Consider the following 27,984-nt stretch of genomic DNA (forward strand, 5'->3'; position numbering starts at 1 on the left):
AAGGCTGTTTGTTTTCTACATAAATAAAAAAAAAAAAGAAAATTGGCCCATTGATATTTTATTTATCGCTGCGTCTTACGTAGGCGAACTACTCGCGAACGTGATTAAAATTACCCCAATATTTGATAATATTGGGGTAATTTTTACCTATATGGTATCCCCGGGTTTGTGACGTCATCTATGTCTATCCCTTACGGGGGCACGCGGTAGGCCACATCTATAGAAATACTACCATCTATGATTCTCAGTCAGCTAGTCAATCACGCACACTACGAAACGAATCAAGCTCGGGTATTGTCATTCACATCTGTTTTCATAATCATAAATTGTTGTTATAGTTTGTGTATAAACGTAATTTATTCTCAATTTATTTATTGATGAGTGTTAGAATTAATTTAAAACGGTTGTTTGAGTGATTGTGTTATCAAGTAATGTTTGTTTGGGTCCTTATTTATTTTTTTGACTTGTGACGTCATTGTTTTCATCTGCCAGTATAAACGACGCAATAACTTAGAATTTCGAAAATGGACTTAAAATGAGGATTGTTTTCGTAAACAAGGTGAGTTTTGGATAAGACGTAGAAAGATTTGTGTAAGGTGTTGTCGGGTAGGGTGTATTTGTTGTGTAGGGACAGAGAAGGGTGGTGCAATTGCATTGATTTCCTTTGTCCTCGGACGGTATCAGTGCTATAGAACTAGTAGTTATATTTGTAACTGGCAGCTGATCGAAGCAACAAGATTTTATCCCTATCCCTTGCTTTAAATTAAATATTCATAAGGTGTTTGAGTTGACATTGTTTTGTTTTTTATTAATTATGTAATCTACAAAGAATGATTCACGCAAGGTGAACATTGTTTTCGAGTTCAATTGTTTTGTTGTTCTATAACTTTTGCGCATTTTTTGTTCGGTAAAAATTGCATCAGAATTAAGTCATAACATTAATACTGCAGATTTTTTGGATGACTGCAAATGTCATTGAGGTATATCCTATTTTTTATTTGCTTATCTTGTTCATAGCCGAGTCTTGTCTATAATCAGCTGTGTGCCCTTCAAACTCAGAACGTAAATACAACACAATAATCTCTCTTATCTAGTAGGTAGGTAGGTATAATTTAGTCAACAAATTCTTTAAACTTTTTTTATTTTAGTTTCTTTCTTAATTAACAAACAATAATCGAATTTAAACTGTTGTGAGACATACTAACATTGAATAATTTTATGCGATACACGTCCCTCGTGAACGCTGCTCACACTGTTAGTGCTTGAGAAAGGAGATCTAGGCTCTCCTAAAAATGTCGCACGAGTGACTTGAAACAAGTCTAAACCGTAAATTATTCAATATTAACAAACAATATTATTGAACAGGCTAATGTTAGTATTTGCCAAATTTCTTTTCATACTGTGGTTTACCAAACCTATCAGTATGAATTTATCTAAACTGGAAGTAGAAATTACCAATATTAAATACCCTTCCAGCATGTTTCTTAAACCTTCACATTCCATAAATAAAATAAATATTTGGGGACAATCATACACAGATCAACTAGCTCCAAACTATGCTAAACAGAGATGTACAAAATGGTTTTAAAAAAGCATTTAAATACAAAATGCAAAATACTTTTCAGATTTACTATTTCAAATGCAAAATACCAAATAGTTTTGCGTTTTGTATTTCAAATGCTAAATGCAAAATAGGTATTTTCAAAATACTTTTTCAAAATAAAATACCTTTTGACTAAATCTCAGATAATTTAATTTATTTTAGGTATTTATCATGAGAAATAGAGACACAATGCCGAGCCGAACAAAAACGTCTAATAACATGGCACCTTATGCATAACATTTTGGTCATATTTATCAGTACGCGTATCAATAAATTCTGTTAGCCTATTAATAATAGTCCGTCGGTTCCTCTCTCTGCGGCCCTGACCACCGGCAGCTTGGGCCTTGCCCCGCTGCTGGCGGCACCCTAGGTTAGGTTTTTTTATAATGTGTTTATAATATTTTTTATATTGTTTTTGTGGGTTTTTTTTATATTTTAATTTTATATACATATTGTAAAAAACCAACCTAAGAAGAGAAATAAATAAAGGAAATAATACTCACTTAAAAAATAATGTAAAAAACTAGACTAACGAAAAGAGAGCCATTTGGCCATGGCTCCATTTTGTGACTTGTGTGGCCATTTATTTCGGTTGATTGTGCATCTAGTTCTTATTTTATTATTATTACACTTTTCTTTTATTAATAACGACTGGACTGGTATTGTTAAAAAGTGCAAAAAAATAAACATCAGTTTTTATTTATTACGCTTTTTAACAATACCAGGCTAGCAGGCGCCTCTATCGGTCAAATTCGGCAATACAAGCGTCATTCGTTCATTTCATTTTGTTTGACTGGTAATGTTGGCTGAACTTAATCACAAAGTATTTTGCATTTTGAAACGAATATTAAAAATGCAAAATACATCTCGAAAAGTATTTCAAATAAAATACAAAATGTTTTTTTTACTAAAAGGCATTTAAATGCAAAATACAAAATAGGTATTTTGCATTTTGTATTTGCATTTGAAATAGAAGTATTTCAAATAAATCGCATCTCTGATGCTAAACTTGTAATATGAAAAGATTCATACTTTCATAGATAAAATCTATAACTTGAGAATAAATGTTCGTGATAAATTAGTATTAAAAATGCCCCAAACAAGTTCGCTTTTAAGAAATCGGTACGTGCTTTCTTTGCTGCTAGAATGAAGGATTCCTAGTTTTAGTTATATAATTTATATATTTTATTGTATATATTTAAATTGTTAGGTATATGTATTTATATTATATGTATCGTGTATATTATGTGTGTAAAATTTTTTAAATTAGCTTTGCGGTTTATATTAAATTTTGTTAGTAGTAGTAGCAGTTGCACCGCCCACAATCTCTCTGCTTTGCCTTAAGGTTGACTGGTAGAGAATGCTTTTGGCATTAAGTCCGCCTTTTGTACGATAAGTTTTCTTTTGTGCAATAAAGTTTAAATAAATAAATAAATAAATAAACACAAATAAATGCTCTTACAGGATTCCAACCCAGGATGTCCTGCTTTGTAGGATAATAGTCAATAATCAAAATCTTGTTACACCACAACTTATCCTAAATATGTATACTGTACTAATTCTCTGTTATGTGTGGTGCTGCAATAAAATATTTGTACAATAAAGTTGTATAAGTTAGTATAATACATTTTTTGCTTAGATTGTCATGTGTCATTATCATGACTGTAAGGTTGATATACATATAAGTGTCTCGAATCTTCACATTGGGGTCTGTTTACACATTGATTAGTATTACACATGCCACTTGCGTTTAGCGGTCCACAACCACACTTATCCATATGACCTTTTCTCAAAAATTGACAATGTGACATTTTCCACTAAAGAATTTAAGGTGCAATGCAATTTTCACTTGAGAAACTGCTAATTGTCTTAGCAGGGTAGTATAGGGGTCCGGCAAGAAAAAGAGGATACTCTATGTTGATAAAAGTCACCCTGTATTTGGTTCCCTACTTACCCTAGTGAATTTGAATTGAACAAGTGGTCCATGTTTGACGACCGGTCTGGCCTAGTGGGTAGTGACCCTGCCTTTGAAGCCGATGGTCCTGGGTTCGAATCCCGTTAAGGGCATTTATTTGTGAGATGAACACAAATATTTGTTCCCGAGTCATGGGTGTTTTCTATGTATATAAGTATGTATTTATCTATATATGTATGTATATCGTCGCCTAGCACCCATAGTACAAGCTTTGCTTAGTTTGGGGCTAGGTTGATCTGTGTAAGATGTCCCCTGATACTTACTTATGTTGGTAGGTCAGGCCACGCAATGTCGGCGGAGTCCCCGCGGCACTCGCGGGCGGGTGGGCCGCTCACGGTGCCCGCTCAGCCGCCCAGCGACCGCGGGCTCATCGACGCGGTGTCGGGATTCATTAACGACGTCACGCTTTCCTCCTCTTCCACCGCGGACCCTAAGGACGTCATACAATGGGCTCGGTAAGTTGACATGCTCATTTACATTATAAATTTTATATAGATGAAGACAATAGTGTCTTCTTAAGACATTATGTTTTGGCGAGTTCCCAATATTTCTGCGATAGTTGCACATGCCGTCTTAACCAAGTAACGAACAGCAGCAGCAGAATAGTAGCCACCGTGCGAAACAAGCGAATCAGAAATAGGGTAGATTGCTATGGTATGTGGGTAGACCACAAACTTGCAGCAATTTACTCAATGAAGCTTGCTATCTTCATTGAGTAAAATGCTGCTAGTGTGTAGTGTAGTGTGACTACTTAAAAACACAAATAAAAATAATTTGATTATCTCCCTTGTTAATTAGTAATAATTATAATAAAACACTATAAACACTATCATGTTGTTCCTGTTACACAGTGTTATATAATTAACGTTAACAGCCAGTGTGGGATCATCATAAGAATCACAAATTACTAATTGATAATAATCTCTAGGACTAAAGGAAAATAACGACCACAACATATCAATATCTTTGTCATGGTATTTCGCATTTCAGATGTTTACATTGTGAATCATTAGACATGTGCTATTGATATACTATACCTACTACGATTAATATTTGATTGTTAGGCTTTTCGCAATAATTACGCATTTGTTTAAACAAATAAAATACGCTGTTTCTTTGTTCTGCATAAACAACAGTATGTATTTATCAAATGAACCTAGATTGAAAAGTACTTAATGTAGGCATATTTTCATTTTAGGTTTCCTAATGGCATGCTTAGGTATCCTGAGTTGAAGTTATTTGTTTACTTATATTATATCTTATCCTATGATGTCGTTTTAACGATTATATGATGTATCATAAAAATATAATATATATGCTAATATGCATAGGTCTTATCAACATCAAGGTTGTTTTAGAAATGTAATAGAGCTAAATATGAGTACGGAATTTAATTTATACGCAGTATTTCAAATAATACAAATCATAATATTGAACAAAAATATTTTAATGATGCATTCCATGATTAAGTGTTTGTTACTCTCTGAAGGTATTTTAAAAATAGGTAACTATTTTAGAAAAAGCCTTGAACTACATAGTATTTTGGCAGGAGATATTTTTTACCAATCGTGTTTCGGATTCTGACAAACACGAGTATACATAGTCATAAAATCATATAGCTATCCGAAATTCTTTACTTTATCAGTTAAAACAAAATAAATTCTGCGGCGGGTCATTGTGAACAACCTTTTCAGAATGCATGAAGGTTCATATTCGGCTGTCGCGATCGTTAGTTGAATTCTTAGTCGATATGACTTGTACTTTCTAGGTTTGAGACAGCAGACATAAACGAGCCAACGCCCGAAGGCGACTGTGACGCCGACATCTCTCCCCTGCTGTTGATCCTGGGCTACGGCTCCGGAGTCCAGGTCTGGTTGATCCCCCCGAGCGGGGAAGCGCAGGAGGTTCTGTCATGGCGTCAAGGCACAGGTATGGTATAATAAGTAGAAAAATACTGTTGGTTATTTCTCAGTGTCCGATCACAGACTTTAAATTGAATATGTGATCTGTGCGTCCGACTCTAGAGCACACCATTTTTCTCGACGACAGACGATCGATACTCTGTCTCGTTGGTAGGACAATACTCTACTACGATGTGACGAGGCGTTCTGAAAGTAATGAACGTATATACCTAGTATATAACAAACTGTTAGATTTCGCGCTTTAAACAAACATATTTTCGTTGAAATTTTTGGTATCGATTGAGACTTATTAATTTAGTTTTGGGAAAACAAATACAACCTGATTAGCTTTGTGAATATTGTTAACTAAATTTATTTATATTATCTTTATCATAATTTTCTGTTAGTTCTCATGTTCTATCCATGATTATATCAACATGTCAAATTTCCTGTCATCCCGCAGTGAGGGTGCTCCGTATACTGCCGACCCCGCAGCACGGCGACTGTTTCACGTCGAAAAGGCCCCTCATAGCCCTGTGTGACTCCGCGAGCCCCGGACCCACGTTCTGCTCTCTCAGCTTTATATCTATAAGAGGAGGCGAGCAGGTGAGGACTTATACTTGGTCAAGCAGATCTTGTCAGTAGAAAAAGGCGGCAATTTTGAAAAATGTAGGCGCGAAGGGATATCGTCCCATAGAAAATTTGAATTTCGCGCCTTTTTTTACTGACAAGATTTGCTAGACCAGCTATAGTTACTTCAACAGATTAATTGTTGGTAACTAGAACAGCATCAATTGTTTTGTGTAATATCGTCAATTCAATTCAAATATTTATTTTATAAAATTACAATTTTACATGTCATAATCATTACAGTACATTACTATTCTGTATTTAAATTACATTACTATACATATACATCAACGCAAGGTGCCCAATTTTAAACTTTATTGTAATAGGATAAGTTCTAACTACCCATGTTGAGCCACAATAGTTTAATGGTATTGTAAAATGATTGATAACATTCATATAGGCAAAAAGTATCAGTTCCATTTAACTCTTTGAAGGTTTGCTGATACTTGTCAAAAACCTTCCTCCCTACTTCCACTTGGCTGAGACGGTGGTCCCTAATGGACGGTAGTTTTTTTTAATCCTTCGTCATGCAAGTCCTGATTATTGAAGTTTGATATACCTACATGTTATTTTTGGAAAGATCACTGACCTTTGTGTTAATGGGTGATTTTAGTGATATACTGATATGATAATACGTACGCATTAAGCCTTCTTCATCTTGCTTAAATATCCTGTCTATCGGTCTAGGGCAGCTCTAAATAGTTATTTAAACACGCGAGCTAAAACAGACTCTATTCCACAGGTGAAGAGTATAAAATTCAAGAACCCAATCCTCGACGTACTGGCCAACAAGCGGTCTGTGGTGGTGGCCTTTTCTGAGCGATTCGCCGTGTTCGACGCGGGCACGTTAGAGGACAGGATGGCTATAACGACTTGCTATCCGTGCCCGTGTCCTTTAGGGGGTAGCCAACCCGTCAACCCCTTGGCGCTCGGAGACCGCTGGCTTGCGTATGCTGATAAGAAACTTCACCCTTCGAAGAGAAGCAGTGGCGGATGTGAAGGTAAATGGGTCTATCAACTATTTCTTGTTGTTATTCTGTCCCATCAGCGAGGAGACAATAGTAGTATAGATTATTAGTAAAACTGCTGTACCATGTTCTACTAACATGCTCAGTCGATGTCCCATTATGGAAAGGTCTTATAACTACCATAAAATACAAGTTTGGTTCATTTAAATACGTAAAACCTAGAATTTTAAGAGTGACTCAGGAAACCGTAACCATAGCAACGTGTGACAAGAAAAAGATGATTAACCCAAATACTGTCGGAGCAGATTTTCGAGTCCAGCTTTCATCAAAATTATATGCGGGAAGTCCGTGCCCGCGTTCTTCTGAAACTTTTCGATCAACTATGGGACTATGAAGTCTATGAAACTATGGGACTATATTTGATGCATCAATATGCAGGTTTATTTTCGTCGAATATTAAACTTGTATTACTAAGGTTGATATGATAGTGAAAAAGGTATGATGTGCGTATTTTTTTGTTTGTAGTACACTTATTCCGAAAGATAACAACGAAAGTTTAAGTTACACCTTTATGTACTAAAACGGTTTAGCATACAATGACCTTAGATAATACCTATTATACATTACCATATGTATAACACTCAGCTAGCGAAGGACATACCCGCCTATGATAGTATCATTAACATACATTGTTTCTGCACTAGCGCTAATTATAGATACACATACGTTACGCGTGACCGAACAATTGCATTTACATTTACGTGCGCCCATGCATTCAAATGTACGAGTATCTATGCCCTTTGCCTATTCTGTTTGCAATTGATCGTTTAACAAGGTCAAAAATACGGACAAAGTGATAAAAAAAATAGGTACTATCATTGACGTAAATGCACAGATTATGTAAGAAAAAGAGAGACAATTCTTCCTCGCACCAAATGTTATATGGTTAAAATTAAAATCTCCACTTCGCCACGTTTTTTGGGGAGAAAAAACTAGACAATGAAAAATTGTTTACCCTTTATCTGTCGTTTGCAAAGAGACAAAAGTTATTAACTTTGGATTTTTATACTAGGTGAAGGTGTAACAAGCTATACAGCAACTGTCCTGCACGCAGCGAAGTCTCTCAGTAAGGGCCTACGAGGCCTTGGGGAAAGTGTGGCCCACAGCTTAGCAGGGGGGCGGAGCACTTCGCAGTCGCCGTCGCCGCCCAATAGCGACGTACAGCAGGCGGGCGTGGTCACCATCCTAGATATAGAGGTGAGTGTACTCACACGTACCAGATCTTCGATCCACGTAGGTATTATATATTTCATAAATATGAATTATTATTAGATTATACAGGAATATATTGTTGTTTATACCTAAACTATATACATATATGTATATAATATACAAAACTGAAACCAGTTTAGGTACCCAAACAACGTTACACACCCAACAGTGAACGTTAGGCAATCCGTCCTTCATGGCACAAACATAGATATATTGTAAATTTTTACTCTAAATGAAATGAAAATCTTTATTTTCACGCAATTATTGGCCCATTGATATATAGGTAGCTTAAAACTAGCATACATACGAGGGTTGTTTGAGAAGTAACTTGGTTTCATATCAAAAAATAATAATATTGCAAATGTATTTATTTTATTTCTTTACGTAATCCCTCCGAAGTTCTACGCACTTGTCCCAACGAGTCTGCAACTTCTCTATGCCTTCACGGAAGTGGGTTTCTTCAAGGGCCTCGAAATACGCATTGACCTCCCATATAACCTCCTCATCGGACTTAAAATTTCGCCCTAAGAGAAATGTTTTCAGTTTCGGGAAGAGGTGATAGTCCGACGAAGCCAAATCTGGTGAATAAGTAGGGTGTGGAAGAAGTTCCAATCGTAACTCCGACAATTTTATTTTTGTGCAGCGACACGACTTGAATGCACCGGAGCGTAGTCATGGTGAAAAATCACATAATTATAGTTTTTCCCTTGGCCAGGTAGGCAATTAAAAGTATCCCTTTGTGTCCCAAAACACAGATGCCATCACCTTTCCAGCAGACGGAATGCATATGGCTTTCTTTGGAGTTGGCTCACCATGACCAGCCCATTGTTTCGACTGATGTTTCGTCTCCGGGATGTAGTGATGGATCCAGGTTCCATCCATAGTAACAAAACGGCGAATAAAATCTGTTGGATTTTTTTTAAACACCTGCAAATCTTCATCAGATGTTCACATGCGAATACGCATTTGTTCTGGAGTCAGTAATCGCGGCACTTACCTTACACAAAGCTTTTTCTTGTGCAAATCGTCGTGTAAAATAAAATGCACCCGCTCAGAAGAGATGTTTGTGGCTTCAGCTAATTCGCGTATATTCTATCTTCGGTCGGCTAAAACTAAATCATGGATTTTATCGATGATTTCGGGTAAAAGTGCTGTTTTCGGGACTCCAGGGCGAGGTGCATTTTTAATGCATGTCCTGCCTCGCTTAAACTCATTTACGCAAAGTCAAATCGTTCCCCAGGAAGGACACTAACTACCCAACGTAGGTAAAATCCTTTTATGGATTTGTTTCACAGTTTTGCCTTCCAAAAAAAGAACTGAAAAACTCCACGAATTCCAATTTTCTCCATTTTCCCGCGTAACTCAGACATAAAATGACATGACGCCACATATTAAATATGTTTAATTACTAAACTAAATCAATACATACAGAGTTGACGTCAACGCCATCTATACGTAGGCGAAACAAGTTACTTCTCAAATTACCCTCGTATTATTATAAAATATATCTTTAAACTAAAATTACAATTATGGCTGCGATGCAGTTCGCACCCCGTAGTGTCAGGGAGCTGGCCGCGGAACCGCCGGAACTTGACACGCTTCAGCTAAAACTCCTCCTCAGTCCTTGGTGAAGATCGCGAGACGTTCAGTTGGAACGCTAACCACAAAGAATTCAAATTCACAGAATTCGAGATTCCAACTTCAACACACACCACACATTATGACACATCTATTCTCTAAACAATAACTTTCCTCCAGAGCAATGAATATGACGACGGCCAAGACAACGAGGATCCGTACGACCCCATCGTGGCCCACTTCCTGGCGCACTCCGAGGCCATCATTGCGTTGAAGTTCGACGCCAGCGGGATGCTGCTGGTGACCGCGGACCGCCGCGGGCACGACTTCCACGTGTTCCGCATCAACCCGCACCCCTGCGGCCCGAGTCTCGCCTCGGTGCACCATCTGTATATACTGCACAGGGGGGACACTACGGCCAAAGTGCAGGTAATTTCAAGCCCGAGGGCCACGGAACACACGCTCGACCCTGACACCCACCGTCATACATTTCTTTCATAACCAATGTATGGCGGTCGTTGTTAACCATGAACGTTCGTTTCGGGGCCGAGGCATTAGTGCATGGAATAGATGTCTAATGAGTAATGACTCCCCAATGTTGTTCGAATCCGCGGATTTTGGTATGTATACACTCTTTATTGTACAAAACATAGACTACAAATATATGGCACAGGATAGGCAGTAAAAAGGCGAACTCATCCTGTTCAACTTTCGTATGAATATCGGTTTTGGGGACATCTCTATTAGCTTTTGACATCCGGTAGGGTTAGCCACTACACTAACCATTTCCGGCAGCCATTAACTTTCTAATTGGACGACTGAACGTACGTTGCTCCAAGTTAAAATTGTGAAAAAACTATTGTAAAGCCAACTTTCGGTCAGATTCTGTATTTTCGGAGTAATTTAGAGAAGTGCCAATTGCATTGTGCGCGTGGATAAGTGGCAGGCCTTGCAGGGAGGTATTCCAGGTTAAGGTACGGTAAGCCGAGCTCGCACGTTGTCCGCCACCTTGGAATCCTCGGGAAGCGAGCCTGAACCAGCGCGAACCTTCACCATCATTAACGTAAAGGTATGTGATTGTGCACTGTTCTAAGTTGTTATTTCTCGTGAATTCGATATACTGAAATATTTGATAGCAAAGAAATTTTCGTCTTTAATGTAAATTCATACAGTCCACTTAATATTATTTCTATTTCAATTTCTCGATTAAACACATCCCTTTAAGGGATTTCTTCCAGTTAGTCTTTTTGGTTTTGACTTTGATGTTACGTTACTGAACTGACCGGCGTCGTATTCAGATATGGAATGGGGGTGTAGGTTTATTTTATTTCTTCTGTTTGTCACGTTTTGGTCTGTGTAACTAAAATGTTTATTTATTAATAGTCCTTGCCGGATTGTTAATCTGAACCCGTCAGTATTCTTATTTGTTACTAACTTCTAATCTCCATTTCTGTCCTTAGGGGATAATTTTTTTTCATCCAAATCTATTGATTTGATTGCCTTTGAAGTGATTGAATACTTAACAACCAAATCAATATCATCACTAATGCTCTGGTTTCCTAGGATAGCGGTGCTGTCATATAGCGGCCGTCTCCATACAAATACTACGACATCCATATTTAGCCGTATTATTTAGTATGGAGACGGCTGCTATATGACGGCACCGCTATCCTAGGAAATCCGATCTTTACCAGGCTAATTGTAGGTTGTTGTGACGTCGCTGTGAACGAGGTTAACGATTGCGATAATTAGCACATAATACAGTTAAATAACACCTTATTCCGGTTCTAACTGGATATATCTGGAAAGAAGCAACAGTGCAACCTATTAATCTAATTATTTGTATGTTAAATCATGCTGGATTTTTATTGTCTTCTAATCGTTTTGTACTCGTTTTAATAGACTACTCAATTCAGATAAGCCCTTAAGGGCTTTTATTTATTCTATGCATTTCTTTTTTGCGGCTTACGGAACCCTCTTCCCTTTCTTTTTACTCTATTAACACATTCACTGCCAGCGACCCGCTAGGCGGGTTCTCTGTTATTTTCGCTACAAAGCAGGAATATACGTAGCGTGTAGCTCGCGCTCGCAGTGAATGCATTAAGTCACAAGGCTTCCCTTTGCGAAACTAGTGTTCGACGATTCGGTTGCCAATAGATGAAGCTCAATCATTATTCTAGTGTGGATATATGTACCGCGGAATTCCAGGCTTGAATGTTTTTTTAAATCTTATTACATGTTTTATTTTTCTATAATAGGGTTGGTTCTGTCTTATCTGCTCCTGCAGTCATGCTCATGAGTAATATGGCTGCTAAATATGACCACTGGAGCCTTTATTATACAGGCTTACACTATAACTCAATAGGGATGATGACACATGTTGAATTTTATAACAAAATCTAGTAAAATAGATAGCAAACGAGCAATTTATCACAATAATGTGGATATTAAAATAAAATATTGAAAAATTACAAAATTACAGGACCTGAAAGTTTCAAAATTTAAGTTTTTTTTTAACTTCCAAAAACGATAAAAGTAAGGGTACCATTCGATTCCTTACATTTCATCCAAAAAAATATTGTATAGCAACTATATACATAAACGCAATATTTCACCGTCAAAAACGCAATTTTCTTGTTTTGTCCATACTACAAGATGGGCGATGACGTCACGGCCTCTGGCCGTTTTGTATAGGGCGTTTCGCGAGTGAAGTGCGACTGTCGGACTTTGACTACAATTTCTGACTTTTGTGTTACTTTAATGCAATGGGTCCCATATAGACATTTGATCCTAAAAACAAACCCGATCGATAGATACCATAAAAAAAAATTAGTCATGTAGCCTATTTTTTTCAGGACATCGCGATATCTCCAGACTCGCGCTGGACGGCGATCACGACGCTCCGCGGCACCACGCACGTGTTCGCGATCAGCCCGTACGGCGGCGCGTGCGGCGTGCGCACGCACACGCAGCCGCGCGTCGTCAACCGCCTGTCGCGCTTCCAGCGCTCCGCCGGCCTGCCCATACACGCGCAGCCGCCGCGCTCCGGCAGCCCCGTGAGTTTATGTGACTGCTACATAATGAGAGGCATTAAAATACGAGTGTGGGTTTAAGAAACGAACGTTAGTGAGTTTCTTAAAAGGATCACACGAGTGTTTTAATGCCTAATTATGTACAGTTACATACACTACTTTATCTAAACACATACTTAAAACTAACTAAAAGATAAACTGTACGTCAAATGGCGGCGAATGAAAACTTTTTTCATGCATGTCACATGCCGTAGTTTTTTTAAATTCCTAGACAAAAGAATGAAGTTGTAGTATTTGGAGTTTAGTGAAACGCAGGTTTTGAGGAACACTTATGTTTTTATTATAATATTAATTAAGTTACTTTTACAGCAAGTACTGATAGTTAGGGAAGCTTCTAGGAAAGAGGGTGTGGTCACCTATTTGACAATACATCTCAATGTTTTAAAAGTACGTTCGGAAATGTTCTATACTGAAACGTTTGTTTCGGATACTAGTACCACAGATATTACATCTTCCCCTTTCTTTTTTTAAAAATTATACATTCTCTTTCCCCTTTTTTTTTAAGTAACTCTGCATTATAAATGAAAATACATACAAAGTCTAAGTTTTAACTAAATACTATACTACAAATTTGGTTTTAGATTTACACATAGTTGTATTTTTAAAAAATCAGTATGCAACTGTACTTACATACTACCTTATGACTAATAATGTATCTATGATAAGTACCATACACACTATAAGGATCTATGTAGCCCCACACTCAACCAGTAGCAGAGCACCGGAAGACTACCAATCACCCAGGTCGAACATGATAAGAAGTCCTAGTGTACCTAACATTACTATTATTATCTATAATATCATAGGACCTCAGTCCCTTGTTTTCAACAATTTGGCCTTGTAGCCACTTATTACTATTACAGTCTTTCTTAAACCAGACTTTCTGGCCAACAACAAAATTATTTTTACTTTTGGTATTAGCATTATAGTTATTTACATTTCTAGATACAGTCTTATGAAACTCACTTCTAATATTAATATTCAGTCTTGGTCTTAAATATGTAGATGTTACAGGTAATTTAGTTTTTATTTTTCTATTCATTAACAACTCAGCTGGTGAAAACTTAGTGCCACAAACAGGAGAAGATCTATATTGTAAAAGCGCTACCCTGTAGTCTGTGTTGTCCACCTGGCATTTAATAAGTATTTTTTTAGCAATTTGTACAGCTCTTTCCGCCATACCATTCGACTGTGGGTAATTTAAATCCCCATATATTAGCAAAATTTTTACATTCTCGTGAGTCAAAGGGAATATGATCACAGACTATCTCACTTGGTACACCAAATATACAGAAAATATCTATAAGACTACTTATGACAGTCTTGGCACTTTTATTACTTATTGGTTTTACTTCTAGCCATTTAGAAAAATAGTCATATATCACTAGATAGCTTTTATTTTTATATTCCATTATGTCTGTTCCTAGCTTTGAGAAAGGTAAGTCTGGGATGTTATGACATAATAGTGGCTCTTTTGTGTTGTTATTTTGGTAAGTTTGACAAACAAAACACTGTCTTACAAAATTATCTAGATGTTCATCAATTTTGGGCCAATAATACAGACTTCTAGCTAGATTTTTCATTTTAGTCATACCAAGATGGCCTTCATGCAATTTTTCCATTATGTGTGTCCGTAAAGATTTAGGTATTAATAATCTATGATTCATAAATAACAAATTATCATCAACAGTAATATCGTTTTTGAATTTAAAATAATATTGCATGTTATCAGGAATATGTTTTTTATCTGGCCATCCATTTTTAGTAAATTCTTTAAGACATGACAATTCTGTATCTTTATTAGTTTCAGAAATTAATTCTTTTTTAAATTCATTAGTGCACTGCAAGTTATTTGCTAGGCCGACACAGTGAATGACATCATACATGTATGGTTCATCAGTTTCATTACCGGTCATGAACGCACGTGACAGCAGGTCAGCAATATACATAAATTTACCTTTAAGGTACTGAAATTCAATGTCATATTTGAGTAATTTTAATTTTAATCTTTGAAGTCTGGGCGATGGAACCTCATGTATGGATTTTTTAAGTAAGGTTTCCAGTGGCTTGTGATCATTAAGAACAATGCACTTTTGCCCATAAATATAGTAATGGAATTTCCTGGTTGACCAGACTACACTTAAAAGCTCTTTTTCTATTTGTGAGAAATTCCTCTCTGATGCTGTTAAACTCCTCGATGCAAAACAAACAGGTTTTCCATTTTGAAGTAAACAACAGCCAAGGCCATCCTTTGAGGCATCACATTGTATAACCACCGGTTGTTTTACATCAAAGTTCTGCAGAACAGGTGCCTCGGTGACATGCAATTTTATTTTATTAAACGAATTTTCATGTACATCTGTCCATAACCAATCTACATTTTTCTTAAGAAGTAATTGGAGTGGTGATGCAATTTTAGCCAGGTTAGGAACGAATTTTCTTAGGTAATTTACCATTCCTAGAAACACTTGTAACTCTTTTTTATTACTGGGACTTTTAATACTGTTAATGGCTTTTATTCTGTCGGGGTCAATTTTCATACCTTCATGAGAAAAGATGTGACCAAAATACTTGACTTCATTCATTTTATATTGAAATTTATTTTTATTGAATCTCACATTATGTTTTTTAGCTCTTTCAAACACTTTTGTTAAAATTGCATCATGCTCCGCTTCACTGTCAGCACATATTAATAAATCATCACAATAAATTATTACTCCAGGAATGTCCCCAAATGCCCTTTCATTATATTTCTGAAAAATTTCAGGTGCTACAGACAACCCAAAGGGCAATCGATTAAATTTGTAGCAGCCAAACGGGCTATTAAAAGTACAAAGATCACTGGATTTTTCATCTAATTTTATGTTATAAAATCCTACCGACTGCGCCATGTAGTATTTGGAGTTTAGTGAAACGCAGGTTTTGAGGAACACTTATGTTTTTATTATAATATTAATTAAGTTACTTTTACAGCAAGTACTGATAGTTAGGGAAGCTTCTAGGAAAGAGGGTGTGGTCACCTATTTGACAATACATCTCAATGTTTTAAAAGTACGTTCGGAAATGTTCTATACTGAAACGTTTGTTTCGGATACTAGTACCACAGATATTACAGAAGTCCCTATTCTCATGTCACTCGAGATCAAATATCGTGCGGTTTTAATTAAAAAAACATACTAAATTGACGTTTCGTATCGATAACTGTTTTAATATCTATGGATACTAGAATAGAGATCCACTTGAGTTTTGGCTGCTGTTCCAAATTTGAACTCATAACCTTACAAAAATCTATAACGTTACATATGTACTCGTACATTAAAGTACAAATTTTCCTACTACCACAGATAAGAAAGTTCTCATAGTAAAATTGGTTGTAATAAAGCTTATCATTTCCTACGGTTTCTGAACGCATTATAGAGCACTAATGACATGTGTGTAGATAAACACTATTACACTATTGTCATTTGCACCAACCACATTTGACAGACTGATCAACATCACTCGGCAGAGAACTATGAAAGTTCCAATACAATAAAATTTAGCGAACCTTTTAACGGTGACAGGCGGTTTGGTGCAACCGAACCTTATACTTGGAAACCCCGACCGAATGTGCTTCCGGTTGTAACTTTGATTTTAGTCAATAGCACAAGACTTTACGCTTACAACCGCCAGTGGCGGTTGGGTGCGGCTCATAGTGCAGGGCTACCAGGTTGACGGTTGCAAATGACGAGGCGTCGCCGTGCCTCACTGCCGCGGTTGCTAACAGTAGGTCCCTATAAGATGTGTCCAGGAAAAAAATCTCCGGATATGGTAGCGTTGTTAGATTACTAATGATCTGTCGCACCAAACCGTCTGTCTGTGTTATAAAGTTCGTAAAATTTTATTGTATAGTAAATTTAATAGTTCACTGCTGATTCCCCTTGATAAGCCCGTCAATTGTGGCTGATGCAACTTGTAGTAATATTTTATTTCCACTCTGGACTATCATTGATTATGAATCTCTTCACTCGTAGGTCAGCGAATGCCTCGGGCAGGGCGCGTGGTTCCCCAACCCGCGCTTGCCGCCGTACCCGCTGCCGTGTCTGTGCACGCCGCTCGCGCAACTGCGGCCCACGGCCAACCTGCCCACGCGCACTATCACCCGCACCAGCTCAGGTCAGCTGCTAACGATATAGGCTGAATCGACATTTGCTTGTCACCGGTTGCCATGGTTACGGTTGCCTAAGTCACTCTCACATAATCCAAGCGAACATCAAACGAGTTACCATATTTTCAGGCCGGCAACGCTTATCGTCCCTGTCGGAGGACTGCAACAGCGCGCCGCTGCCAGCTCGCGCGCGCTTCGGGTTGTCCGTGAGCAGCGCGGCAACGCCGCGCGCGCCCGCCATGCCCGCGCTGTACCTCGTCACGCACACCGGCGGCCTGCTGCACCTAGTGCTGCACGCCCGCCCCGCGAGGAGTAAGGATATTTCTGATTATTTTCAACACGTCTTAATAGAACGTTAAATACAATTTCACACTATAAAAATATATATAACTTACAGCTGTGCACTTGCTTGCTGTGTTGTACTCACTGTTTCTCTCTCCCTAAGCTAAACAAGGTTTTGCAAACATATCAGTAGCTTTTATGCGTTCTCTAAGTAAAGTTGTTTCCAGGTATCCCGAAAGAAAAGGTGTGCGACGAGTCTCCGATCGAGGTGGAGGTGGAGCACGTGGCGCAGTGGGCGCTGGCGCGGCCGCCGCCACCCGCGCCCGACCTGCTGGCGCCGCTGCCGCCCACCAGCCCGCTGCTGCAGCCGATAGGCAACAAGGTCAGTGTGCGAGTCTCCGGTCGAGGTGGAGGTGGAGCACGTGGCGCAGTGGGCGCTGGCGCGGCCGCCGCCACCCGCGCCCGACCTGCTGGCGCCGCTGCCGCCCACCAGCCCGCTGCTGCAGCCGATAGGCAACAAGGTCAGTGTGCGAGTCTCCGGTCGAGGTGGAGGTGGAGCACGTGGCGCAGTGGGCGCTGGCGCGGCCGCCGCCACCCGCGCCCGACCTGCTGGCGCCGCTGCCGCCCACCAGCCCGCTGCTGCAGCCGATAGGCAACAAGGTCAGTGTGCGAGTCTCCGGTCGAGGTGGAACCAAGGTCTGTGGTGCTGGTGGAACATTGCATTTTAATTGGAGGTACTTGGGTCCTATGTTAACTACACAGGACAACTGTCCTTGAACAATAACGGCGAACAGTTTTGTAAAAAGTTTTTACGTTGGTCCGTTGCGAGTCGCGACTTGCGACGTAGGTACAATTGTTTAAAGCAAGTAAAGGTTGTCACTTAGTCTTCTGAACCTCAACCATTTTTTCTCACTAAATCAGTACATCATACCATGAAGTTATATTTTTTAAACTGGAGCGAGTTGTCACTTTTTTTGCCATACTAATTTGAACCTTATCACCGAGACAGAAAGTTGTTCGTACCAGACTAGAGAAAACGGTCCACTTGAGATAGAAAAACCCGAGCCCTGTGTCTCACTCGCACATGTTGCCAATGTTAAAAAGATACCATTATGGTAGAAATTATATCAATAAACTACTGAATTTAATTACCTTCTTATACAATTTTAGTGCTATATTCAGACTACAGTTCTGATATCTTTTAAGTAATTTGTAAATAATTATGATGCCAATATTATTAACTGATTAAACCAAGCGCATACACAGCAAAAAAAAAACTAAATTTTAGTATGGTAGAAGTTGTAGTAACTTTAAATATTAATTGGTATCCCCAACTTGATGACATTTCTTCAAAACACGTGAATGCGAAATTTCTTAAAAATTGTGAAGAAATGTTGTGTTAAAGGTTGTTGGAGTGAAATAATTGCTAATTGTGGAATATTGTTTCACAAGAAAGCCACAATTATTACATTTTACTATAAAAATACAAGACAACATTGTCAAACTCATTAGGGTGACTATGATGTCGGCACGTTTTGAATCGGTCTCACAGAATTCTTATTAGTTATTATTAACGTAGGTAATGTAAAAGTAAGTTTAACATAATAGGTACCTTATGTCTTTATTTCGGCATGTTTAATTTAAGATTTGTTGTAGAACAATTGAAGGGATGTTTACAAAAACAACATAACTGCTTAGACCGGTTGACACTTTTTTAAGAACATTGTTAATCGTTTCAGGTGTCAACCAGTGTAGTCAGGTATGTTGTTTTTGTAAACATCCCTTCAATTGCCAAAATTTAAAACCAAAGTGCTTAACTCCTTAAACATTACAGACTCTCATTTATACATAATATTTTGTTAGGTGTGTTAAACTGTTTATATATGACATCGATTCTTTATAAGTAGGACACATTTCCGTCAATAGAAAAAAGGCACCAACTTTAAAAAAAAACGTCATATTTGCTAAACAGATCTTCAATGACGCTTATACTTAAAAAAAACTGAAGTGGACAAAAGGGAAGCCTACCTTTATGAACATACCATGAGTGAGTGCGAAAGAGGCCGACTACAAATGAAAAACAAAACCTGACCACTTAAAATTTCACTTTATTTAGAAAATGACACACCCTACTGATATATTCCATGTTATCCTAATATCCCACATACAGATGTCTTATGGTCACCCTAATTAGAACGAGATGCAGGGCTCTAGTTTGACTTCTCATGTGGACACACTTTTTGGTCAATGTACTCGATCCAGTTTATTAACTCTAAATCCGTGCATCATACTTGTTATTGTTGATTACAACTGACGACGACATCGTACAAACCCCTTTCCAAAATCCGATGGTATGTTTTTTTTAAATAGTTAAGCTGTGCGGACATATGCATGAGCGAAGAGGAGCGCTGGCTGTCGCAAGTGGAGATAGTGACCCATGCCGGGCCCCACAGGAGATTGTGGATGGGGCCTCAGTTCATCTTCAAAACTTATAACACCACTGGGTAAGTTGTTCCGCAGATAAAGCAAAAAGGCCAAGCATAGCCAATGTTGTGGAAAATTTTAGGTAAAATTCTAGTTCTGGCATGAATCTAGTATTTTAACTGGATCAGGCATGAGGGGTGGGGGGAAATGACCGAACGGGATAGTCTTATGTATCTTTCAGTAGGAGTAGCAGCGAAAGTGCTATTATTGTTAGTCCTTGTCACAATCTCAATCTCTCTTTCTATTCTATTCTATAGCACATCTATAGGATCCTACCATCTATGAGTTCTGGCCCCTATTTTACCACGGCGACAGGTGCGACAATTTGACAAATGTCACTGTTGCTGACGTCACAGGCATCTATGGGCTACGGTTACCGCTTACCATCGGGCGGGCCGTATTCCTGTTTACCACCATCATTCTATTATTTAAAAAAACTATTATATCGGCAAAAAACAGGTATTTTTCTTTCGAAGTTTATGATGATGATGTTGACAATTGTCACACGATTTATACATACGACATAGTTCTACTTTCGGTAATTCTTGACAGGAAATGAGTTCTGTGTCGGAATTTCGTGACAATTGTCGTGTTTCTTGTGACAATTGTCATTAGCTTCGCAAAATAAGTACTTATTTATTGGCGATATAATGGAGTTTTTTTTTAATGAATATGTTGGTGGCAAACAAGCACACCGCCCGTCCGATGGTAAGCGGTTACCGTAGCCTATGGAGGCCTGTGACGTCAGTAACAGTGATGTCGACAATTATCGCACCTGTCACCGTGGTGAAATAGGGGCCTGGAGCCACGGTTTTTAGGGTTCCGTACCCAAAGGGTAAAAACGGGACCCTATTACTAAGACTCCGCTGTCCGTCCGTCCGTCCGTCCGTCCGTCCGTCCGTCCGTCCGTCTGTCACCAGGCTGTATCTCACGAACCGTGATAGCTAGACAGTTGAAATTTTCACACATGATGTATTTCTGTTGCCGCTATAACAACAAATACTAAAAACAGAATAAAATAAAGATTTAAGTGGGGCTCCCATACAACAAGCGTGATTTTTGACCGAAGTTAAGCAACGTCGGGCGGGGTCAGTACTTGGATGGGTGACCGTTTTTTTGCTTGTGTTTTTTGCTTGTTTTGCTCTATTTTTTGTTGATGGTGTGGAACCCTCCGTGCGCGAGTCCGACTCGCACTTGGCCGGTTTTTTTTATCAAATTGTTAAAAGTGTCCATATTTCCAGGTCGAACTCGTCTCTCTCAGAAGTGGAGGCAGTGGAGGTGGACACTAGCGCAGCGGGCAGCGTGGCGCGCTCCAACCCCGTCAACATGCCGGGCGTGCGGCCCGTCGTGCCCGTCATGGTCGACTCCGGTTCCGCCAGTGAGTTGTACACCTTAATATAGTTCGTTTTTAGGGTTCTGTACCCAAAGGGCAAAAAACGGAACCCTTATAGATTCGTCATGTCTGTCTGTCTGTCCGTCTGTCTGTCCGTCCGTATGTCACAGCCACTTTTCTCCGAAACTATAAGAACTATACTGTTGAAACTTGGTAAGTAGATGTATTCTGTGAACCGCATTAAGATTTTCACACAAAAATAGAAAAAAACAATAAATTTTTGGAGTTCCCCATACTTCGAACTGAAACTCAAAATTTTTTTTTTATCAAACCCATACGTGTGGGGTATCTATGGATAGGTCTTCAAAAATGATATTGAGGTTTCTAATATCATTTTTTTCTAAACTGAATAGTTTGCGCGAGAGACACTTCCAAAGTGGTAAAATGTGTGTCCCCCCCCCCCCTGTAACTTCTAAAATAAGAGAATGATAAAACTAAAAAAATATATGATGTACATTACCATGCAAACTTCCACCGAAAATTGGTTTGAACGAGATCTAGTAAGTAGTTTTTTTTAATACGTCATAAATCGCCTAAATACGGAACCCTTCATGGGCGAGTCCGACTCGCACTTGGCCGCTTTTTGTTTTAGCATTAGAAAGGTGAGCGATCTTGACATGTCTTTTTGACATGTTTTCTTCTACAGAGATGAGGCCAGTCTAGCAGGAGGTACAGATGTATAGGTGAACCAGGATCTATTGAGGGTGCGCCATGTTGCGGAATTTCACTGGAACTAATTTTTTCATACTACACTGAATTGTCACCCTATACATGAGAATAACAGCGCCCTCTTGACAATTATCATATATTACTGGTCAGGCTATAGTGCGTAAAACTTTACCATCGCATTTTCTCGGAAATTTTTCGTACTTGTTATGCTACTTCAGTCACCCTCAGTACTTTTTGAACTGAGACTGACTGAAATAGCATGTGACACGTTCGTACGTTTCCGTGAAAATACGATGCTAAAAGATCATGCGCTACAGCTGTAGAGTACCAAAGCAGTAAACTTAGTTTTTTTTGCGAAAATTCTATTTGTCGTAGCATTTTCAAGTAGCAACTATAACTATACCAACAAAAGTTGTATTTTCATTTTTGGTAAATTTTAAATACTTGAAAAGATGTCCTCTCTTCATAGGTCAACTGGTCGCCGCAGCAATTAAAATACCTACCACAAACTTAATGATAACAATTGATGCAGGTTCCCTCGAGCACTCCCCATCGGACAGTTTCCGGCGCAAGTCGCAGCTGGCCGACAGCGGCCGCGCGTCCGTGTGCGACGTGCAGCTGCGAGAGGACCTCGCCGAGGCCATGAAAGAGGACCACGGTACGTACACTACCTTGTTTTTACGTCGGACAGTGTCCGGCGCAAGTCGGTCCTGGCCGACTGCGAGAGGACCTCGCCTAGGCCACGAAGGAAGACCACGGTACGTACCCTCCCTTACACTACCTTGTTGTACGTCGGACAGTGTCCGGCGCAAGTCGGTCCTGTCCGACTGCTAGAGGACCTCGCCGAGGCCATGAAGGAAGACCACGGTACGTACCCTCCCTTACATTACCTTGTTGTACGTCGGACAGTGTCCGGCGCAAGTCGCTCCTGACCGACTGCTAGAGGACCTCGCCTATGCCATGGAGGAGGATCACGGTACGTACCCTCCCTTACACTATCTTGTTTGTACGTCGGACAGTGTCCGGCGCAAGTCGCTCCTATCCGACTGCGGGAAGACCTTGCAGAGGGCATGAAAGAGGACCACGGTACGTACCCTCCCTTACACTACCTTGTTGTACGTCGGACAGTGTCCGGCGCAAGTCGGTCCTGTCCGACTGCGAGAGGACCTCGCCGAGGCCATGAAGGAAGACCACGGTACGTACCCTCCCTTACACTACCTTGTTGTACGTCGGACAGTGTCCGGCGCAAGTCGCTCCTGTCCTACTGCGAGAGGACCTCGCCGAGGCCATGAAAGAGGACCACGGTACGTACCCTACCTTACATTACCTTGTTGTACGTCGGACAGTGTCCGGCGCAAGTCGCTCCTATCCGACTGCGGGAAGACCTTGCAGAGGGCATGAAAGAGGACCACGGTACGTACACCCTCCCTTACACTACCTTGGTGTCCGGCGCAAGTCGCTCCTGGCCGACTGCGAGAGGACCTCGCCGAGGCCATGAAAGAGGACCACGGTACGTACCCTACCTTACATTACCTTGTTGTACGTCGGACAGTGTCCGGCGCAAGTCGGTCCTGTCCGACTGCGAGAGGACCTCGCCGAGGCCATGAAAGAGGACCACGGTACGTAAACAGTTTCTCAACTTTCTCAATACACAGCCAACAAAATTATTTTGTAAAAAATTTCAGTGTTGTAAGAGTTGAGTGTTTTTGTTTTAAATTCATAACTCGTAAAGGCTGCTAGTGCAGGGCTTCAAAAAACTGAGTTAAGTTACTTCAAATTCAGATTCGTAAGACTCGACTCTTCACCAACTTCATAATTATCATTGCATGCCACAAAAGTAATTAGGTACAGTCGAGTGCATTTGCGTTTTTCCACTTACGAAACGATTGCTGGTACTAGCGGTACGATAATACTCGGCGTATTATTGAAATTGATTGATTTTATTAATTGCATGTAAGTACTTTCAATGACTTTCAATTCGCAACGGTTGGAATATTTTTATCGTCATTCAATTCATCAAGTTAATTTATTTAACAAAATTGTCTGAATCATGTTTTAAGGATGTGCTGTATTCAATATAATAATATTTATTATATATTGACTCGCGCTAAACATGTTTTGATGCTATATGAACTAAAATCACAATGTGTTTGCAACGGAACTAGCGTCTAAGTGATAAGTGCCAAGAGTGGAGGAGGGAAGAAAGCATTGCGTCGAACGCATGAACTATACAGCCAAAGGCATCCATCTTATATCCCTTGTTGGCTTCACGACTGTGAAAGATATCCTATCGGCCACGATTTATCTGTTCAACTATTAAAATCTCTCTTTTCTTGCATGGTCACCATCAAAGAGAAATATTAAACTTATTTTCATAACTGCAGTTAAGATATTATGTTGTAGAACTTACGTCAGGTTTATATTAGGACCGTTAGCCATATTGTGCGAGGTGATTAGGTAGGTCATGCTGAACAACTTTTTCTATGGGATCAACCCCGAAATCCCAAAAAAAATTGGCCTTCCCATAGAAAAAGTCCACATCCACTCTACCAAAATGTATGAAACGGCCAATAATTTGTGATTTCGGAGTTGAAATAGAAATAGTTGTTCAGTATGGCCTACCTAATCACCTCGCACAATATGGCTAATGGTCCAAATATAACTCTGTATACGTCAAAAATTTTGGTTTGTTAAATTGCAGTGCGCAGTGTCTACTTAAAAATTCCGCCTTAACAATTAATAACATTAGTTCAAGTTTGATTGGATCGGAACATTTTCTTTGACGGTGACTAATGAAACTTTCTTTACCCTTACATGTGTGCTATCAACCCTGTTCCCTCGTTATTTCTCTTTCATATGTTACTATCCATCGACTAATTCCACAAAATTGGGCAAGCGTGATAAAACTAAAACGTACACCTGACTAAACTACCACTGACATATTTAATTCGCTTCGCCGCCTCTTGCAGGATTTTGACAAATTTTTGACCCCGAACGGATAAGTCGACGATAGCTTTCCGGCCCTAATGCTTTTTTCTAAATCTCCTCCGAGCGTGGAATAACGTGGTTGCCTTTGGTTCGTATAGGGTGGCCGCGGGAGGAGGCGCGGACGGCGCGGCGCCCGACGGGCCCGGGCTCGGGCGTGCGGCGCGCCGTGGACCCGCTCGGCACCGTGGTGCCGCGCGCCGAGCCCGAGCCCGGCCCCGAGCCCGCCGACCCCGACCTGTACACGCAGGCCAACGCCGACGAGGGCCGCTTCCGGCCCGTCGTGCGCGCGCCCGCCGCGCTGGGCCTGCCCGCGCACGTCATCGCGCGCCCGCTGCCGCGCGACACCACCATCCCCGTGCAGACCGTCGCGCCCACGGCCATCCTCGCCCCCGACGAGCCCGTGCCGCTCAACACCGACGTGGTCATCCCCGCCGCGCTCACGGCCGTGCCGTCGTGCCCCGGGGCCGGGCGCGACTCCGGGTTCGTGCCCGTCGAGCGACGGAGCGTTCCCCCCGTAGACGTGGTCGAGTTTAAACCCGACGTAGATAAAGATCTCGAGCGAGAGAGTGATGTATGGAAGCGTGAGGACCCGCGTGTGAGCTCGGCCCCGGCCGAGCGCGAGAGCGACAAGGAATCACTGCCAAAATCGAATCGGGCCTCGGATGATATTCAACCGATCGCCCGAGCTAGAATTAAGAAATCTCCCACCCCAAAGTCAGTTAGTGATAGAGATAGTGAAGTTAAAATTAAGGAAAAACCTAGAGATATTAAGGAACGGGTAAAGAATACCGAAGGTGCTAGTAGGGATGAGTGCGAGCTCAAGGAGTCGAGAGTTCCGAGGAAGATGGAGGTCAAGCCCGATGTTGTTGTTGTTGATGATGGAAAAGTAGATAAGCGAGCCGTGTCGGTTGTTAAAGAGAAGGCGCCAGTCACCAACACGGTTGCGGTTCACATGGCGCACATTCGTCCAAAATCCAAGCATCTGGATAAAACTGAAAAATCAAAGGTACCTGAAGATATTTGCGATAAATCCAAAAAAAGCGACAAGAATGATACGTTGACTAAAGACACTCTTGATAAATCTAAAAAAGTTGACAAAGCAGATATTGTAAAATGCGCAACAGAAGAAACCTATGACAAAACTAAAAAGAAAAATCAAATTGACCCTATAAAGCCAGCTATGGATGAAGGCCGGGAAAAGGCCAAAAAAATTGAAAACGTAAAACCAGTTACAGAACAAGCTTCTGAAAAGTTAATAAAAGTTGAACATACGGATGTTGCAAAAGCAGAAGAACAAGCTTGGGATTTGCTTTTCAACGAATCAGAAAGGCCTGCAATTTTGAACGTGTCGCAACAAACTATTGTAACTGACAAACTCGATGATAAACCGAAATCCAAGAAAACTCGTAAAGGTAAAAAGGGGCAAGAAGATCAGCAAGCTAAAGAAGATGAAGATAGTTTTATAGAGATTCATGCGATTGATGAAGCTAAAACACCTTCTTGTGGCGAGCTGGTATCTATTTCCACGCCATTCGAGGACATCGATTCGACTAGTTCTTATTTGGCAAAATTAAAGAAGCCTCGTTCATCCAGGAGTTTCACTTCTGAAAAAGATGATGAATCAGAGGTTAAGCCAGTTGAATGCTTCCCTGACGATGACTACGAGCTTACTTCACTTAAACTGAAGAGCAGGAAAAATTCTTCCGTATCATCTTTCATGGAGGGTTGGCCTGAACCGAGTCCAGTCAAAAAATCTACCCCATTGCCGATAGAAAAACCATCATCAAGTCACCTGAAAGTAAAACATGATGCTTTAAGTACTAGTGAAATCCCATCCACTTCGCCTAAGGACGTCCCAAAAACAAAGAAGAGCAAATCATTGTCTCCATATTCCGATGCCAGTAGAAAACATGGTGACAAATCATTTGAAGCCGAGAAAAAAGATGTCTACGTTATCGATTCTACTAATGACGAATTTCCTGAAATTCAAATTACAAGAGGCAGCAAGACCCGAAAGTCGCCTCAGCCGATGGAAAGAAAAAGCGTGGAAAAAGAGATTCTTCAAGAGAAACCAATAAAATCCTGGAGTTCCATAGCTGCTACGAGAAACGACAAAAGAGATGAAGCTACTATGGCTTTGAAAAAATATGAAAGACGTGACTCTTGGGAAGAACCTCATGTAGGTACTAGTTTAGAGTATCCGAAGTCTTTCAAAGACGATCGCGTGTCTTTGCAGGAGAAACTTATCGAACTCTGCAAGAGAACTGACATTATGGTTGCAGAATGTGACGCTCCAAATGAGCTTAACTTTGTCGAAGAACACCACACAGATCTACACGATCTGCCACCGTTAGAACCCTTAGATTTCGGCTTAGATGACTACAAACTTGAAGTCATGAGAGACAGCCTTTTGGAAGTAAACGATACAAAAATCAATAGCCCGATATGCAAAATAAACATTGATGATATACTATCGTCTATCAAAGAAACCACAAGCAAAGTCATAGAATCAAGTACATTCAATTTAGTCGATTTGGAGAAGGTGCCAGCCAGGAAGGAAAAAGGTTTTAGTGTTATCGAGAGTCATAAGATTACGACTCAAGAAGTGAAAATAGATGATGAAAGCAAAGAAGGGGAGAGTTCTACGATGGATAAGTCGTCGGACGACGACAACGTGTCGCCCCTGGTGTCTACCGACAGCGACAAGGAAGACAAACGGACCGCCGGTGCTGCAAGTGTGCTCCTCCCTTCCGTAAAGCAATCATCCAAATGTAAGAAATCGCGTAGAAAGAAGAAGTAACACTGAAGTATGTGTTCAAAATCATAATAGCTTCATTTATATTATAGTGTCGCAATGTCACTTCGTAAATATCAATATTTGATGCTAATTACATAAATACAATTAGTAGGTAGGTAAGAACGGTCAAAAACGTCAAACGTCATAAATATTTTTAACCACTGATTTTCGAACTTACTATTAACATAAAAATATCAAAAAATAT

At 40.1% G+C, this 27,984-nt stretch overlaps 1 protein-coding gene across 1 annotated transcript; it reads left to right on the plus strand.

Moving 5' to 3' along the window:
• Positions 1-247: 247 nt before the first annotated feature.
• LOC134662670 (uncharacterized) lies at positions 248-27,901 on the plus strand. The gene is made up of 15 exons (XM_063518942.1): positions 248-559; positions 3,854-4,033; positions 5,347-5,507; positions 5,943-6,085; positions 6,852-7,110; positions 8,150-8,334; positions 10,108-10,356; positions 12,783-12,983; positions 17,033-17,174; positions 17,296-17,478; positions 17,676-17,830; positions 19,819-19,952; positions 21,174-21,310; positions 22,527-22,652; positions 25,081-27,901. The coding sequence occupies exons 2-15, from the start codon at positions 3,867-3,869 to the stop codon at positions 27,780-27,782; spliced, it is 4,944 nt and encodes a 1,647-aa protein (XP_063375012.1). The 5' UTR covers positions 248-559; positions 3,854-3,866; the 3' UTR covers positions 27,783-27,901.
• Positions 27,902-27,984: the final 83 nt, after the last annotated feature.

The sequence above is a fragment of the Cydia amplana genome, chromosome 3 (assembly GCF_948474715.1).
Source record: "Cydia amplana chromosome 3, ilCydAmpl1.1, whole genome shotgun sequence".
Taxonomy (NCBI): Eukaryota; Metazoa; Arthropoda; class Insecta; order Lepidoptera; family Tortricidae; genus Cydia; species Cydia amplana.